Here is an 18,600-nt window from a genome sequence, read left to right as displayed (position 1 = left end):
AGGAAACTCCAGAAATCACTGAACTAACTTTAATCCCAGACTAAGAATTATAAATCAAAACAAAATGGCTCATAATAACTTTAAGTAAAATAAGTAATTAATAAATAATATAATTGTCTCCATTCTGCCAAAAGAGAATTAACAATGAATGTAAAGTATACAGGTCTACGTCCAGCAATTCGCATTCTGTAAATCCATAATCTAAAAAATCATTAAAACTTAAGTTATTAATACACACTTTAAAAAGAAAAAAAGCTGTTGTAAATAGATTTTTTCAGCATATAAAGTAATATATTGTTACAAAATACTGAAATATCTTCAGATTGCAAAACTTTATTTTTTCTTTTCTTCCTTTCTTTCTTTTTTTAGGGGGAGAGGGCCAAAGTTGGAAGGTATCCTGGAATAAAATACATACCTTTCATAGCTTCGGATTTGGCCTCCTCAATAGATTCATATATCTTATTCTTATCTGCTAACCGTGCTTTTGTAGCTTTATGTTCTGCTTCTTCCTGTTCCAAGCTCTGCTGTATAACTTTCAGTTTGTATGTCATGTCTATTTCCATGTTACTTTTTTCCTATTAAAGAACATTTCAAATAAACATTCTAAATAAAAAATTAATGAGAAGGGGGAAGGGAAGAGAATAAGCATTTATTAAGTGCCTACTATGTGCCAGGCAAGTAAGACAAGTATGAAAACAAATATCTTACTTGAGATAATTAAGGGACCTATAGTTTACAAACAAGCTCTTTGAAGCAGGGTCTTTTTTTTCTTTCTTTTTTTGGAGGGGAGAAGATAGGGCAATTGGGGTTAAGTGACTTGCCCAAGGTCATATGGCTAGTTTTGTGTTAAGTGTCTGAGGCCAGATTTGAACTCAGGTCCTCCTGACTCCGGGGCCAGTGCTCTATTCACTTAAGATAAAAGTGAACTAGATTTAATGTAGAACAAAATATGTTTGACTATCCAATTCCTATATATCACAAGCATGATTTACTGCTTTGTCATGTTTCATCATTTCAAACAATGAATAATAACTCCAAACCAATAATACCTTACATCATAGAGTGATTAACAGTTTTCAGAGTGTTTCCATAAAGTTATCTTATCTGATCTCCCAACAACACTGTGAAGTAGGAAGAATAACTATTATGATCTCCATGTTACAAATGATAAAATTGAGGCCCAGAGAGGTTAAGCAAATCATCCAAATAAAACAGGGGCATAGTGAGAAGAACTATGGTCTCTCTTGACTCCTCAGCACTCTTTTCACTGAATCAGAATATCACTTTAAAAGACAATTTGTAAATGATGAGAAAAGTTATAAATCCAGATTTTTTTTTTTAATTTATGAAAATATCCCTAAAGAGGTCTACTTTCATTACTTGTGTAAGCAAGGAGCTCCATGTAGGAGTCAAAGGATCTAGGTACAAATACTGGCTCTGGTACTTCACTTTTGTGACTGTGGGCAAGTTATTTAACCTAAGTCTCAAATTCACCTGTATAGAATGAAGGGATAACTAGAGTCCCTTCCAGTTTTAAACTCCCTCATTACCTAAACATGACAAATATTTTAAGTTTTTCCACAGAGGCCTTTCATCAAATCAAGACTATCCCTTAAAATACCTTCATCTTTCATTCCCTGTGAAATTTACTATTTTGGGAGGATTCTAATAACTGCAAAGGCTGTCTGAGCAATATGATTATTACAGGAGACACCTCAACCATTCATTCACCCAACTGAGTTACCATGTAACACAATCAGCTATTTTGCTTCCCTGTACAAATACATAAATATCCTTCACTTTCATCTTCTTCAATACATTCTTATTAAAAAATGTTGACAATCTCATCCATCTCAAAGCTTAAAAGATTTCATGAAAGATAAAATTTGTTCTATTTTAAAACACATTTACCTTTTCTAAATCTGTAAATCTCTCCTGTAGTTGTCTCTTCTCTGACTCCATTTTTGCTAATGAAATTTTACCGTTTTTAATATCTTCTTCCAAACCAGATATTCTACCTAAAAAGGAAAAATTACTTACTTAAATAAATGATCCCATGTGGTAATATTCAACCAAATAGCAAGTATGAGAATATAAAATATATTATACTTATAATTTGCTATTTTTAAAACTTGTGTGTGTGTCTATGTGCAATTACAGAATATGAATTCTGAAACTTTATGAACAGAGCTCCTGATTGAACTGGGTACACTCCATAATGTATTAAAAATACTTCAAACTACTGAAGAATTAAATTTTTCCTCTGGAGTATCTTGAATAAGGCATACATTCTATATTTTAAATTTGATGCAACAGTCATTTAAAGAAAAAATTATTTTATAAACTGGCCAAAAAAGGTTTATCTAAAACTATCGATAATACTTGAGTCACTACACTTAAGTCAATATACCTCAATCTTTATACCATAATACCTTGTAAATCATTAATCATCTCAGATCCATGGGTTCTATCTCTCCTTTCAGATTCGAGAGCTGACTGAAGATTGATGAAGTCCTTTTCAAGTTTCAATTTAGCATTCTCTAGCATGCAGTTTTTGTCTTGTAGTTCCCTATTGTTAGATTCCAGCTGCTGAATTTGTTTTGAACTTTCTGTCTGGTTTTTCCGTAACCTGGCTGCAGTATCAGACTCAGTTCGCAGCAAAGCATTGGCTTCATCCAACTATTGATTTAGAAAACAAAAACAAACACATCATTTCCATCGGAAAAAAAAAATGTGGATCTAAATTAAAAGAATAAAACTGGAAAACATTTGCTAGAAATTTTTAAAAGGCATGTAAAATAAATATCTAAACAGAGGAGCTATAACCTATGCTAAGAACCTGTGATTTTATTCAGCATAGGTTATAGCTCCTATCCAGGAAGACAAAAATTCCATCACAGCTTGGTAGACAATATTTGTGAGTTACTATTTCTGAACGCGTTTAGACTGTTCCTCTGACAACAGACATCTATGAATCTAACATTAGGTCTGCACTTATCAAAATAGCCTAACTACATTCTTTTTACTCAATCACTTTCTACTCCAATTCACCATATAAATCACTGTCAAAGTAATCTTATCTTGATCATATCACTTTACTGAGCACAAATTTCCATTTCTAATAAGATAAATTACATATTCTTCAGCCTACCAGTTAAAGTTATTAATAAAAAATATGGCAACAGCCTAACTTCCCAGTCACATATTAAGACTAGACGTATTTTCAGTTCCCAAAATATCTCCCAAATTTATTATGCTGTATGATGGTTATTTTTAAATATTTTTAACTTTTATTTTTATACATGGTTCATTTCTTCAAGTAGATTTTAACATCCTTGAAGGTAAGGACCATGTTACTCATCTTTATATCTTCCAGGGCGTAGAACAATACCTTACATAAGTATGTTGTAAGTATTTGTTGAATCAATACATTCCAATTTAATATCATTACCATGAATTCACAATAACTTACTTGTCTCTGGAGCTGACTGACTTGTTCATTTGATATTTGAGAGTTTTGATTTCTTTTTTTCAAATCTTCAAGCTGATCTTTCAAGCTGTTAACTAAAATAAAAAAGGTGTTTCAGTGGGAAAGTTTAACACACCACTCTAAATGTTTACTGATGGCAGAGGAATATTAAAGTTAACTTAATTTTAAAAAAGCATTTCACATTTAATAGGCTATATAACAAACCATCATTTTCTAGACTCCGTTTTTTGTCTGCTTCATGTTCTGCTTTCCGTTGGTATTCTGTATTTTTGTGTTGAAGAAGAGCCTTCTCTCTTTCTAATTGTCTTAATGAAGATTCAACATTCTTTCTTGAGGTAACCTGAAATTATCATAAAGCTTTGGTCAAAGAAACTAATTCTATAAAAACTTTAACACACACACAAAAAATAAACTATAATGCATTTGTTAATAGTTACAGATATAACTAAATGACAAAGGCTGTAACATTTCATTTACTACAAAAGGCATCTTTATTATAACTTATTTTACTATTACTAAACTATAATTAATATTTGCCTAATGAGCTCACATCACATTATGAAATTACGAAGAGATGGCTTTGGGACTATAGCCTAAAACACTATATCACCAACAGAATAGCATTATAACTGTCAATTACATTTCACATAATTAGTAAATTCTAGTAATTAGTAAATTAGTCAATGAAAGTCTAAATAATATGGATATTCTATAATATGAAATGGTCCTGCCTCACAAATGAGTGTTACTAAGACATTAATCACTATATCCCATAATATATGATGCAACTCTACTAATACACTTTTATTACAGGCAAATATGGGGAAAATACTTCAGGGGAAAGTATTTTAAAAGTCAAAGTCAATTTGATAAAAATTTACCTCCTCTTCTAGTTCTTTTGTTATCTTCTCTAGTCGAGTAGTAACCAATCTAAAGAATTTCAAAAGAAATAAAACAATAAAGACTAAATAACATTTCTCATGCTTATATCATTATTTTAAAAATAACTTTCCTACCCTCAAAAATCCAAAGTTTAGTTATTTAAAATTTAGAAAACATACTTGCACTTCTGGTCCAGGTCCTCTTTGGCTTGTATCTCATTTTTGAGGTGTTCTTCTAGTAAGTACAGTTTTTTTTGAATCTGTACAGATTGCTAGGAAACAAAGCAAAGTACAAGTATAACTTCTAGTCATACAGAAAGGTAAAAGGTATATAATAAAGTAAAACAATGATTACTCTTTAAGGTCAAAAGCAAGACGATCATTTGTCCTAATACTAAAATGTTCTTACAAAAGAAGCTGCCTTTAAAATAAAACACTTTTTAAAGATTCTTCTTAATGACAGTTTTCAAAATTATATATATTGTATTACTTTTAATACAATTAGGATACATTTTTTAAAAAATCTGAACTTTAAAAGATGAGTGACAGCTTCTTGTGGTAGTGGTGAAATGATAGCAAAACAAAGCATTATGTTATTGTTCAGTGGGGAAGGAATGGGAGGAGGGAGGAGAGAAAATAAATGTGTACAAATAAACGAAATGCAAATTTTTTTGAATATTTTCTTTATTTTCAAAGAAAGGGTTGGGACTGAATCTGAATAACTATGAATCATATGCTATATATTCCATCTCTCACCAACTGCTCTGCTTGGACTCCAGTAACATCATGACTCCCCTAGGATAAATTCATTACCAGAAGTCTCTTCATGAAGATTGCTTTTACCTTTGGAACTGAACACCAACTTAGTACCTCAGCTGCCTTTCTCCACTAATCAGAGGGCTGAAGAGTGAGCAAAAAACTCTCAAGGCCCCTTTATAAAAAGCTCATAATTTCCAAGCAATTCATTTTCCAACAGCTGTTCTAGCTGGGTTTCACTCTGTGAACATCATGTCCCACACTCACTCCTTTAGCCTTCTCTTGTATTATTGCTCTCCTCCCCCTCCCCCCCAATCAGATTGTAAACTCCTTGACAACAGGGATGGTCTTTCATTTTCTTTTACTTTTGCTTTTTGGAGGGCAATTGTGTGTGTGTGTGTGTGTGTGTGTGTGTGTGTGTGTGTGTTAAGTGCCTGAGGCCAGATCCAAACTCAGGTCCTTCTGACTCCTGGGCCAGCGCTCTACTCACCATGCCACTTAGCCGCCCTCTCATTTTCTTGTTCTTACTTATACTCCCCAGTGCTTAGGCACAGTGCCTAACACAAAATAGGCACTTAAGTAGCGTTTACTAACTACTGAATATATGCATATAGCTATTATTAAAGTCTTCAGACAAATAAAAATTAGAAAATTGTTTGGTGTACCCTTAGCATTTAGCTGAAAGAGATCTCATTGTTTTGTTGTTGTTTAGTCATTTTTCAGTTGTGTTCAACTCTTTAACCCCCTTTGGGGTTTTCTTGGCAAAGATACTGGAGTGGTTTTCTACCTCTTTCTCCAGCTCATTTTCTATATGAGGAACTGAGACAAACAGGGTGAAGTGACATGCTCAAAGTTACAGTAGAAGAAAAATCATCTTGACTCTTGGCTCAGAGCTCTATCCACTGCACCACCTACTCATGGCTGAAAGAGATTTCAAGGGTCATCAAATATCCTTGATGTTCTAGTGGTCATCATAGTCATCTACTCCTTGTGAGTAGAGATTGTTTCATGCTACGTACTTGTATTCCCAGCATCAAGTACAATGCCTAGGGTATAAAATAATGCTTAATAAATGCTTGCTGACTGACTGACTGATAAACCACATAAAAAGAATGCCTACTATAACACTCCAAATAGTTATGGAATATTTTAGTTTTTAGTATTTTTAGATGCCACATTAAAAGCTCTTAGAGGACACATTATTATTGCCACCATCAAATAAAGTGTTATACTATGCATCATTTTGTATGTTGATACATGTTTCTATCATAATTACTGTATGATGGATAGCTGTGACACTGTGACTGTATAAAGCATTATTTAACTGGCAATTATTTAGATTTTTTTTTACTTTAAAATGCAAACTTGTCTCCTGATTTTTCCATAAATAACACATATATGCAAAATGATAAAACACTCCCCTTCCCCCATTTTTTATTTGTAGCTAGGTGACCCAGGGAATAAGAGTACTGGGTCTGGAGTCAGGAAAATTCAAGTTCAAATACAGTCTTAGATATGCACTAAGATATACACTATAGATATATATGATCTTCAGCAAGTCATTCAACCTTTTTGTCTCAGTTTCTTCAACTGTATAATGGGGATAAATAATAGCACCAACCTCCCAGGCTTATTGGGACAATTTAATAAGATAATATTTGTAAAACATTTAGCACAGTGTCCAATAGCACACTATGTAAATGCTAACTATTATTATAATTATTATTACTAAATGACCTTATTGAACTAGTCTATGCATCCACAAAATTCCTTTCTTTATATTTAAGTTATTTGGAGGTTTTATGCATTTTAAAACTACTTCCAAACTTCAAGGATCTATAATTTCATTCACTTTACTAATGTACATGGTAAAAACTCAATAGAGTGCTTTCAGAGCCGGTCTAATGAGGATCCTTTCCAAAATTACCTAGGCATGTTCTTGAAAAACAAACATAAAGTCTATTACCAGGCCCCTTATTTTTTTAATTTGTAGGAACATGTCACAAGTTAAGCTTACTTAGCCTTTGGGAACCCAAGGTCATTTCTATATCATGAAAAACCATATATGATTTACTAGAGAATGGAGGAGGAGGCGGTGGAGGCGAAGATAAGAGGTGGTTGAGGGCAGTAAAACTGAGGGAGAGGGAAAAAGGAATTGTAAATTTCTAATGACGAAAGAGTAAACATAAAAATAAAAATATTTTAACATTATTTACTTATTCTTATTTTATTATATACTTATTTTTATTTATTGGGCAGCTTGGTGGGGTAGGGATAGAATGACAAACTTGGAATCAAGAAGACATGATTTCGAATCCTGACTCAGGTACATATTAGTTATGTGACCCTGAATAAGTCACTTAATTTCTCTCAGCCTCCATTTCCTCATCTGTAAAAGGGATAAGGAAGGTAATAACAGCACTGACCTCACAAGGCTGTTGAGAAAATATATATTAAGCATGTTTCAAACCTTAAAGGCATAAGATAAAGCTATTACTATTATTATGATACATAATACAACTTTCCATTAATTCACTACCTATGGAATATGACTAATATATAAGCTATATAAACTAGTTATATAGTTTATATAACTATAAACAAATATTTTTCTCAAAAGTTAACTATCATAAATATGGGATGTATTTTGAGGTGCTTTAGCATTTGGATAGCTCAATAAAAATTACATCAATGCTTGTGGGGTGGGAGTGGGAGATGAGGAGGAATGGGGTGATGACAATTTTATCAGCCCCTAATACAGTCATTCAGCAGTTCTGAAGCAAATATTAAAGGCAGTTATAGGGGAACTTCTTTTTGTGCAAATACTAGTAAAATACTTAAATACATAATTTACAGAACACTTAAAAATATACTGACCTCATTTTTCCTTGACTGTACTGAATCATTTTCTGTACAGGATGAAGGAGAGTCACCTAACAACCTGAAAAGTTTTTTAAAAAGCAAGTTAAGTTCCCATTAATTTAAATGCTACCTACCAGGATGTTGCCAATCTCCTAATTACCATTCCTAATAGTATTTTATCAATCTTTATCCTCCTTGATCTCACTACTACATTTAATACTGTTGATTACCTTTCTTTCCTCTCCAATACTCTCCTCTTTGGGTTTTTGGGACATTGTTCATTCCTGGTCCTTCTCCTACCCATGTGACTGTTCCTTCTTAGTTTCTTTTGTTACCGTCCATATTATGCCCACTAACTATGAATGTCTTGGACCCTTTTTCTCTTTATACTCTTTCACTTAATCATCTCATCACCCCCCACAGGTTCAATAATTATTTCTATGCTGCCTCCCAGATCTACATTTTTAGTCCTAGTTTCCCTTCACCAACTGCCTATTAGACATTTCAAACTGGATGTCCCAGATGCATTTTAAACTCAAGAGGTCCAACATCTATACCTTCTCCCTAAAGCCCATTCTAAATTTCCCTATTACTTTCAAAGGTACTACACCTTTCCTTCCAGTCACCCAGAATCATAATCTCATCATCCTCAACTTCTCACTGATGTTTACTCCACATATCCAATGAGCTGCCAAATTATAGTCATTTCTATCTCCGCAATACCTCTAGCTTATATATCCTCTCTTCTCTACTTAGAGATTCACCACCCTAGTTCAGGCTCCCATCATCTCTGATTTGACCTACTGCAATAGCCTGCCTCAAGGCTCTCTCCATTCCAATTTATCAAAAAGATAGTAAAATGAATCTCCTAAAGTACAGTCTAAACATTTTACCCCTTTACTCAGCAAATTACAGGATCAAATATAAACTACTCTATTTGGCATTTAAAGCTCTTCACAAATTGGACTCTTTGTCTTTCCAGTTTTCTCCTTTACTCCTTCTTCTCTTTGTGATTCAGCCATCCTAGGATACAGCTTTTCTAAATACTTGAAGAGCCATCTGCCACTTCCCACTTCTATACTTTGCACTGGCTGAACCCCAGGTCTTGAATGCACTGCCTCTTCATCTCTGCCTCTTGGATTCCTTAGTTTACTTCTAGACTAAACTCAAGTGCCACCTTCTTCATGAAGTCTTTATTCAAGTCACAGCTGACGGTACAATCTTTCCAAAATTTCCTTGTTCAACTTCCCTCAATCTACTTCAAAATCCATAGAATCACTCATGTTAATTCCTATCTCTTGGACACCTTGTTTCATCAATTATCTTTCATCCTGCTGATGGGTCTGCCTGTCTCAAGTTTCTTTTCACTACAAGCCATCTTCCATTTGTCCATGAAATTAATTCTCCTAAAACCCAGGGATGATCATATTACCTCCACTAGTCAATGAACTCCAGTGGCTCCCTACTGATTCCAACATCAAATAAAAAATGTTCCGTCTGGCTTTCAAAGCCCTTCATAATCTAGCCTTCCTCCTATCTTTCCAGGCCTCTTAAACATTACTATCTGCAGTATACTCTATGATCCAATTATACTGGCCTTCTTGCTATTTCACAAACAAGACCCTTTGCCTCTCAGCTCCAAGTACTTTCTCCGATTGTCTCCTGGAAATGTAATGCTCTCCCTCTTCATCTCTGCCTACTGGTTTCTTTAAGTCCCAATTAAAAATTAGGACAAAAATCTTCTATGTAAAGCCTTCTCCTTCAATGGCTCATGTTCTACAGAAAACCTTTCCCAAGCCCTCTTAATGCTAATGCCTCTCTCTCTCTTCGTTATTTCCTACTTATACTGTATACATCTTGTTTGTACACATTTGCTTGTTGTCTCCCCTATTAGACTGCTTGTTCCTTGGGGGCAGGCAATCTCTTTTGTCTCTCTTTTTTTTATCTCCAGCACTTATCACAGCACCTAGCACGGAGTGGGTGCTCAAAAAATGTTTACTGACTACGCTGAAAAATTATCTTCTCTTTCATTTCTTTGCTACCAAACACAATGGAATATAGTATATACTAATGTCATCTATTTCCTTAGAACTTAATTCTCTATAATTTGGATTCCCATCTTTAATAATTTCATCAAATTTATTCTTTTCAAGACTACCATAGTCTTCTATCAGAAAAATTCAACAATCCTTTTTGAGTCATTGACCAGAAATGGACTCTTCTATATTGGTTAATGCCTTGCACATTAGTAGGCACTTAATAAATGCTTACTGACCTCTGGGATGATCTAGTTTCAATCATTTCATATCATAAAGGAAAAGGATATCCCTTGCCTAATCTATCACATCAGCACCAGAATAATCTTCCTAAAATACATGTTACTTAAATGTTAGGAGCTTCCCACACTATCTGCCAAATTACAGCCCACCCACTCTCGTTTGATATTCAAAGCCCTTCATGAGCTAGTATAGACATTCATTATCCACCATATCTCTTCAAAACCTCCCCTTCTCACACTCTGCACTCTACCTGAATTCCTGCAAAAGTCCTACCTTTGCATTTCCATTCATACCATTCCTTTGACCTAGAATACCATTTCCCCTAAATCCTACTCATCTTTCAGAGGCTTAGTTCAAATGCCACCTTCTCCATGAAGATCCCCCTGCTCTGGGTCTAACCAGAGCTCCTCTAAACCTGCATTGCACTACGAACATTACTTAGGATTACTTGTGCACTTGGTCTTATTTTATCTACTCAATTTAAAGCTCCCTGAGGCCAGGGCCTATCCTTTGTCTTTGTATGCTCCAGAATACCTAGTAGAGTCTTGAACTTAATATATATTTGTTCAATGAATGACTCATAAGGCAAATAATAAAAGCAAGTGAATAAAACTATTTTGTATATGTTAGACGTCTCTAGGCTTAAAAATATTAACAAAGCATGTTTCAATATTATAAAATTAATTATTTCACATTCTAAATCTGAACAATATAAACTAAAATCAATCAAATCAACATTTAAAAGGCAGTAAAATTTTAGTAAGTTAAGGAAACACTATTTTCAATGAATCACATACAAATTTTCACTATAGTAGGTAAAACCTATAAAAGGCAGCTGGTTTCCCACAAAGGCTTTAGGAATTGGAAAGGTTTCCACATCTCCTTTATCATCTTCAATGTCATCAAAATTGCTGCTATCTATGTCACTGCTGAGCTCAGGTACTACTGGAGCTGCGGCTATAAGGAAAAAATAAAATACTGATTTTACTACTTTTCAAGATGTAAAAGAAAAACATTTTTAATAAATTTGGCAATATCATATAATATAAATTTTGTATTTTGTATTATGATATAAATTAATATTTTAAAGAAAACTGAAAGGTCTGAAATATCAGAACTGCTTTAAAAAGGAGGAACCAAGAGACACACAAGGAAGTAAACTGATTTTTACCTGAAACTAAAAAAGAGGAATAAATAATCTAACTTTAATAAATACTCAAATTGTAACCTTAAGCTGCTAAACATTTTCTTTATCATGTGTTTGTCACTTTAGTATAACAGTTTTAAGGAAGCACTTGCTTTAGGATAAAAATCTGGTGCCAAAGTAATACATTAATTTTGCACAAACCTCAATAAAGGTTTGATAGCACATAAAAAGCACCTCTTTTCTGAAGTAAATAGTTAACACAGAATATTTTTATAATTATCAGAGCTTTTTAAAAAAAATCAGTCTAAAGTAGAAAAGTAAAATCTTTCCATTTCTACATTATAATTATCAGTAAAAAAAACAATTTTTCATAAAAAATTTGAATTAGGTTAAAATAAATTCAATGTGCCTAGCAATGCTTGTCACACAGGAGTTTTTCAATAAATAATACTTGACTAATATATTTACATTTTTATTAAGAAACGATTTTCCCTATTCCATAACAAAATTCCCATGATAACCTTAAACTAGATTAATTTTAAAGGATTCTTTGATGCTACAGAACTATAATTCTAATAACATCTTTAAAGCTATAGAAAAATATTACATATAATTATGAAAAATGCTGCATAGAAAAAGTATACAGAAATCTGTTAATTTAGAAATGAATATCCTTATATTAATCCAAAATAGGTATAACTTATGAATTTTAAAATGACATGACACATATTTTAATTGAAATACTTACTCTCTCTTATGTTATCCCAATTCCACTGATCACTTTTAAAGAAAGAATGCTGTTTGATTTCTTCTACCCCATTTCTCCCAAGTCGCACCTCCCTAAACATACCAATTGATTCAAAGTTACATTATGAAAAGGAGAAAAAAAGTTTCTTGAAGTGTTAAAAATAGATTCCTTTCTGCAAAAATCGGTTAGTTCTTTAATTATTAAATCCAAAAGAGAGAAAAGAGTTAGGAACAAATTTTATAAAAGTTACTTTATCAGCATTCAAAAGATGCACTAAAATGGCTGGAAGAGTAAAATGTGCCACGTGAGGGGAATATTTTTCCATCTCAATTCAGTGTAGAAAGAGAGCATACAAAGTACAGAACTTTGAAATAAAAAAAAAAATTAAACCATAAATTTAGAGGCTGCCAAGCCACATTACAAACTATAAGAGGTACATGAAGGGAGGTCTGGCTTAGAACACAAAGAGTTATTCAAAATTTTTCTGATATTTATATTTTTTTAAAACTCCACCATCCCTTCTGTTAAAAAAAGAACTCTCAGTATTTTTGCCAAAATATTTGAAGTAATTAAAAAATGGAAAATTTTACATATGACTATCATCTATTTATATGTAAAAGCTATGGCTCTGGGTATGACAGGGATAAATTGTGCAAATAATTTCATTCTTCCTTTTTACTTTAAGTGCTTGCTCAATTGTAATCATGCAGCCATAGAGAGTGCCTGTTTTTAATAAATTCCAAGAGTTATGTTTAATATAAACAGGAAAACCTGCACACATTTTGGGGGAAGGACTTCTGGCCACATTTATGGCATTAAACTGTACTTGAGCATCTCTTCTCTACCACTAATCATTCCTTCAACTACAGAAGTAGGAGGAAAGCTACTAAAGCAGACCTTTCATGACAGAAGCGTCACTCAACGTGCTTATACAATCCTTTTTTTTTTTTTTTGTGGTAACAGAGTACACTCCATCAGATTAAAAAAAAAATCCTAAAATATAGCATTTCAACTTTCTTCATTAAGTTGAGAGGTAGAAGATTACAGGTACAACATACTGAATACAAACACTGGCACTGTCAGTTGTTTTTACATAATTATTTTTCTCTGTTGCAAGAGATAGATCATTGGGCAATTGAGTGATATTATGTCCAGAAATGACTGTGGTTTAAGAGCAAAAGGCATCAATAAAAATAAATGTTCTTTCCCCAAAAAAAGAGATAGCATTCTACAGGAAAAGTAGCTGTCATTCCACGTTTATAACAGGTAAGCTTGCTTATCAGTAGTCAGAAATTTAATGGTTTCTCCCCAACATGCTGCTAATATGCTTTAGACTTCTACAATTTAGAGCGATTAATGTTACTAATTTAAATGTACTAAAATTATATGAGGAAAGGAAGCTAGAGTTGAATAAAATGAGACTCAAAGACACATAATTTAGATGCTACAACTTCTATTGTTTTTCCCCTTCAGAAGACTGGTAATAAATTATGCCTTCCTCTTCTTGGCAAAAAAGAAAAAGGAAAAAAGAAAAATGATAGGCTATAGGTGCTGAATGAGGCATGAGTTATCAGATTGGTGTGTCATTTTATTTTGCTCAACAGTACTTCTTTGTTAAAGGGAGGGATCACTGGAAAGTGGCAGAGATGTTATGAAAAACATTGATAAAACATATTTATATTGCATATACATAATTGAATCAATTTAAATACCAGTGTTTTCAATAATATAAGGAACAAAAGTTAAGGCACTGTCCAAATAACTGCTGGGCCATTTCTTTGCTAGCCAGTAGAACAAATATGTCACCTAAAGATTTTCTATAAAGTTCATTTTATCTTAGAGTCTCAAAGGATTTCAGAGCAGGAAGAGACTATAAAGAACATATTATCCTGTAAGGTACCTTAAAAGTCATTTAAACCAATGATTTCCTTTTACAAATGAAAAAATTCTGGCCCAGAGAGATAAACTGCTCACAGAAACACAAAGTATAAGTAACTGGGGCAAGAAACAAGGTCCCCAGACTGTAAATGCAGTTCTTATTTCTCTAACATTCTACTCTGTTTCTCACAAAACTTTCACTAGAATTGTTAAACAAGTAACAAAAATGAACAATTTAAAATTTTAAAATTTAATAATTTCAAATTAAACTTTAAATTTCTCCCCCCTCCCCCCAAAAAACAGTTCTATTATAATTTACTTTGAGGTACTTATGATTTGGGCTACATCTAAAACTCAGCTACTAATAAATCCTTTTGAATCTAAATACTTCACCCATTCCCAGGGGACATGTATCAGCCAGACAATGAATGCATGGAATAAAGAATAACAAAATCACAGAATTTTATACATAAGAAAGATTAATCTAAGCTTTTCATTTTACAGAAAAAGAGACTGAAGCCTAAAAAAGTAACTGATTTGCTGAAGGTCATAGAGCAAAAGTTGGCATATTAGTTCTCCTTGCTTAAGGTAGTATCCTGCATTCATCTAAAAGGATATGATGTGTGTTTATTAATAAAGGATGACGACTGGAAAAGAGTTGAGCAGAAAGCATTTTAGCTCTATCACTAGTCTTCAGAGCATGGATCAATTACTTAGTTTCAAAGCTTTATGAATTTACAATTCACAATGTCTCATATTCAAATGTAAATTAAAAAGCATTCTAAAGACAAATAGAAATAGTTTTAAAGTCTGGGTGTGTTGAGGGCATTTTGCCACACAAAACAGCTCTCTTCAATAAAGAAGGTACAATTAATCCTATTAAAGGAGGCAAAGTAGTGATCATTCATTCAAAAGAATAACTGTCTTTAGAATGCATTATATGATTAGTTTTTCAGAAGGTTTACCGTCTTAATTTGTTTGTTTAGGTTCATTTTAAAATAAATTTCATTTTGGTGGACTAATAAGGCATAACTCAATAGCATTCAGAGCAGCTAATCCAATATTTTTAAGTAATTCAGATTATCCTCAAAGTCAACATATAATAACAACAAGCATTTCCATAACAATTCTATTTGCAAAACAAAAAAGTTTGCAAAAAACTTTATGTATTTTCATCTTATTTAATCCTTACAACAACCTGGCAAGTGATAGAGATATTTTCAGTCCCATTTTACACATGAAGGAACAAACTAAAGAACAATTTTCCTAGGAGCTAGTGTGTCCTATTTCTTAAACTACCTTGTAATGAAACTACTTTGTATTAATTTATACTTAATTTACTCATTTTATATTTTTCTGTATATGCTTATACTTATTACTTTATTCTGTATATACTTATTTTTTTTAAAAAGAACACCCCCCCCCCCATCACTGTAGGTCAGCACCTGCTCTATACTCTAAACCTCAAAAAGCACTGCCTGGTGTCAAGTGAAGAGACCCTGGAAAAGTCTCTATGGCAAGCTGGTTCAGCAATCTGCCACAGGCAAATCCCAGAGTCAGCGTTAAGTCACAGAAAAGATCTCAACTCAGTCATCTTGACTCCAAGGTAGAAGGATCTCTACCATGGGGTGTGGAACGTGCAGCCTCCAGGTCACATGTGGCCCTCTAGTTCCTCAGGTTGAGCCTTTTGACCGAGTTCAAGTATTGCACAACAAATCCTTTACTAAGGGAATTTGTTCAGTGAAGTGTGGATTAAATCTAGATGATTTTATATGCTAATAACTGGGAATTTACTAAATATTCATGTATAGCAAATTTCAAAGAATTTATTTGCAAAGAAATTTAAATGTACACCTACCTGTCGGTCAAGAAAGCACATATGAGATTCTTTGCATGCTTGGATATTTCTGCATCTTCTGGGAAATTTAGTGAATTTTTATGATCCATAATTTTACTGTATGTTCCCACAAGTGAATCTGCATAAAATGGAGTGTCCCCTAAAATTCAAAGTAACAAAATAATGAAAAGTAAACTGATTCAAAACATATTGAAAATTTGGAACTCAAAGTTTTAAAAACAAATGTAAAAAACTGTTTTTACAAGTAACTGGGGAAAAGTTAAATACTAAGAAAACACAAAAAGTAAAAAAAGAAACATATTAGATACAAAATTCAAATGCATTTATTTCTCATATGGATGTGGATAATGATGATAAGATACAGTGACAGCTAAATCAGAAAAAAAAAAAAAAAAAACCCCAACCCCTGAATTATGAACATCATTGGGTCAGGTTAAATTCTGCTCAATTCTAACTAAGTTTTCAGTTTTTAAAAAGTGTCAAGAACTTTAATAGAACCAAAAAATATTCTGAGTTAATGAAAAAGAACTGGTTCCTCTTTGCTTAAACTTCTGTTAAGTGTCCTATTCATTCTAACTTTCCTTCCCTGAATTATGAGGATATAGCCATTCTACTGCCTTAACAATGACTGAGTCTCTTGTTCCATGAATGTTCTTGATTGTAATTCTGTTAGTCCTGAATTAAACTAAATGCTCAGATCAGCAGGGTTGGGGAATCCGTGGCCTCCCACATCCTCGGGTGAGGCTTTTTGACTGAGTTCAAGTTTTACAGAAGAAATCCTTTTATTAAGGGGATTTGTTCTGTGAAGTTTGGATTCAGTCAAAGGGCAGCACTTGATGACCTAGAGAGCCACATGTGGCCTTGAGGCTGCAGGTTCCCCACCCCTGAACAGTGGTCCCCATGCTCCACCCACCCCTCTCCCAACTCATCTTCCACCCCCAAAAACCCCAGAAAGGATGTAGATAATTTTTTAGAGACCAGAGAGAATCATCCTTAGAATAAGGCCAGAAATATAATATTTAATCATAATATATAAATAAAATCTATGGTGGATCCTCCTTATAGAGTCCAAAGTAGTAACTTAAATCCAAGAAACTGAGTGAGAAAAAGATCAATCTCAGAAATACAGCAAATTATTATCACTAAACTAAACTGAGTCAGTAAAATGTGGCAATTCTAAGTGGGGTTATGGGGAAGTTAGGAGAAACGGTATGTTATGTCTTAAACAAAATGTAAAAGAAAGATGGCTGCCTTCTCGAAATAAGTAAAATTACTACTTCCAAAAAACACTTTTTTAATCTCTGAAGTAGAATGTGGGTATGGTGATATACAACAAAAGGGTATTGGATTCACTCTAATGCATCAGCAGATGAAAGAGGGAAGAAGGAGAACCAGTTAGCTGGGAAAAAGAGGGTATTAACAAAGAGAACAAGTACAAAGACTATAAAACAAAGCCCTCAAATGAAGTAGGCCATTCCCTGACTGGGTCACACTCTGACGTCTTGAGCAGAAAAGTAAGATGATCTGTCTTACACACCTATAACAGTAGTCTAAGAGATCAAAGAAAATAACTTGCAACTGAGGAAGTCACTTCAAATCACAAGAACAAAGCCCTGCTACTCCTGTTGGTTACTCATTTCAAATCCTTGAGAACTGTTCTAACGATGATCTCTACTACTGATTTTTTTTCAGGCTCATTTTCTCTAGAAACCATTTTATTCAATAAAACAGGGCACTCCCCTATTAAGTTTCTCAAGTTAAGTGTTAGTTTTATCATATTTTTATTATGAGAAGTGGTCCCGATAAAGCCATCTAATTTAGTCTCTTAGAACCTTAGCCCGATCTTCCTATTTAAAAACAAGGAAAATTAATGAATAAAGCATTTATTATGTGCTTACTATATGGGAAGCATTGTGCTAAGCACTGAAGATGCAAACAGAAAATGTAAGAGCTTCTACTCTCAGGGAGCTCACATTCCATTGAGGGAGACAACGCACAGGGTAAGTTTTGGCTGTAATTAATATGGAAAGGCCCCATGGTACTTAAGGTGCAGTGGAAAAGCAGCTAGTAATGCTTCATCTTTACTGTCATTTCCACTGATAAAAAATCTTATCATTTTCTGATACTAAATCATTTGACAATGCTAAGGGTTTTGTTGGCAAGAACATTCTTTTTGGAGTTTTCGTTAGCTGTGACTATAGCATGTGCAGAAAGTCATCAACAGGCTAAAGGTCCACAGGGGTTGGTTCCCAGGATGATTGGTTGAAGGCAGTGGGTTGGAAGCATGGCTATTCCCAAACCTTCTGGATTCAGGGTCTTAAACTATCTTCACCTGTGTCTGAGAGGAGATGAGGATCAAGGTGGGTGGGGGGTTTATTTGCCTGGCACATGCTTCTTCCTGTCTCTTCCTCAAGGTGCCTTGTTACCTACTCTGATCATGGAAAGTGTGTGCGTGCATGTGTGTGTGGCGAGGGGGTTATCACCTTACAAAATCTAATAGGTATGAGATAGAACCTCATTTTGGATTCCTTTACTTATTAATTATATAGAACATTTTTCCATATGGTTATTGATAGCTTAAGTGTCTTACTCTTGAAAATTGCCTGTTCAAATACTTTTTACCATTTATCAATTGAGGAATGACTCTTTTCTTATAAATTTGAAGAAATTTCCTTTATGTCTTTGATGATAATGATGATGG

The 18,600-nt window shown here is 33.5% G+C and overlaps 1 protein-coding gene across 6 annotated transcripts in view; it reads right to left on the bottom strand.

Moving 5' to 3' along the window:
• ROCK2 (Rho associated coiled-coil containing protein kinase 2) overlaps window positions 1-18,600 on the bottom strand; it is a 182,768-nt gene that overhangs the window by 30,435 nt on the left and 133,733 nt on the right. For all 6 annotated transcript variants that reach the window (XR_011164608.1, XR_011164609.1, XM_069068910.1 and 3 more), the window contains exons 7-17: window positions 15,900-16,038; window positions 12,164-12,255; window positions 11,066-11,225; window positions 8,005-8,068; window positions 4,552-4,643; window positions 4,372-4,420; window positions 3,695-3,830; window positions 3,473-3,564; window positions 2,433-2,679; window positions 1,912-2,018; window positions 416-575 (exon numbers count right to left, since the gene is read on the bottom strand). Coding sequence is in view for 4 of the 6 variants with exons in the window: in XM_069068910.1 (XP_068925011.1) it covers window positions 416-575; window positions 1,912-2,018; window positions 2,433-2,679; window positions 3,473-3,564; window positions 3,695-3,830; window positions 4,372-4,420; window positions 4,552-4,643; window positions 8,005-8,068; window positions 11,066-11,225; window positions 12,164-12,255; window positions 15,900-16,038 (1,338 nt within the window). In the remaining 2 variants the exon portion in view is untranslated. The remainder of the gene's footprint in view (window positions 1-415; window positions 576-1,911; window positions 2,019-2,432; window positions 2,680-3,472; window positions 3,565-3,694; window positions 3,831-4,371; window positions 4,421-4,551; window positions 4,644-8,004; window positions 8,069-11,065; window positions 11,226-12,163; window positions 12,256-15,899; window positions 16,039-18,600) is intronic.

Source organism: Petaurus breviceps, unplaced genomic scaffold (assembly GCF_028583685.1).
Source record: "Petaurus breviceps papuanus isolate PSGF00001 unplaced genomic scaffold, PetGlider_PUasm1.0 90775, whole genome shotgun sequence".
Taxonomy (NCBI): Eukaryota; Metazoa; Chordata; class Mammalia; order Diprotodontia; family Petauridae; genus Petaurus; species Petaurus breviceps.
The sequence above is the reverse complement of the archived record's forward strand: the minus strand, read 5'-3'. Positions and strand labels throughout refer to the sequence as shown.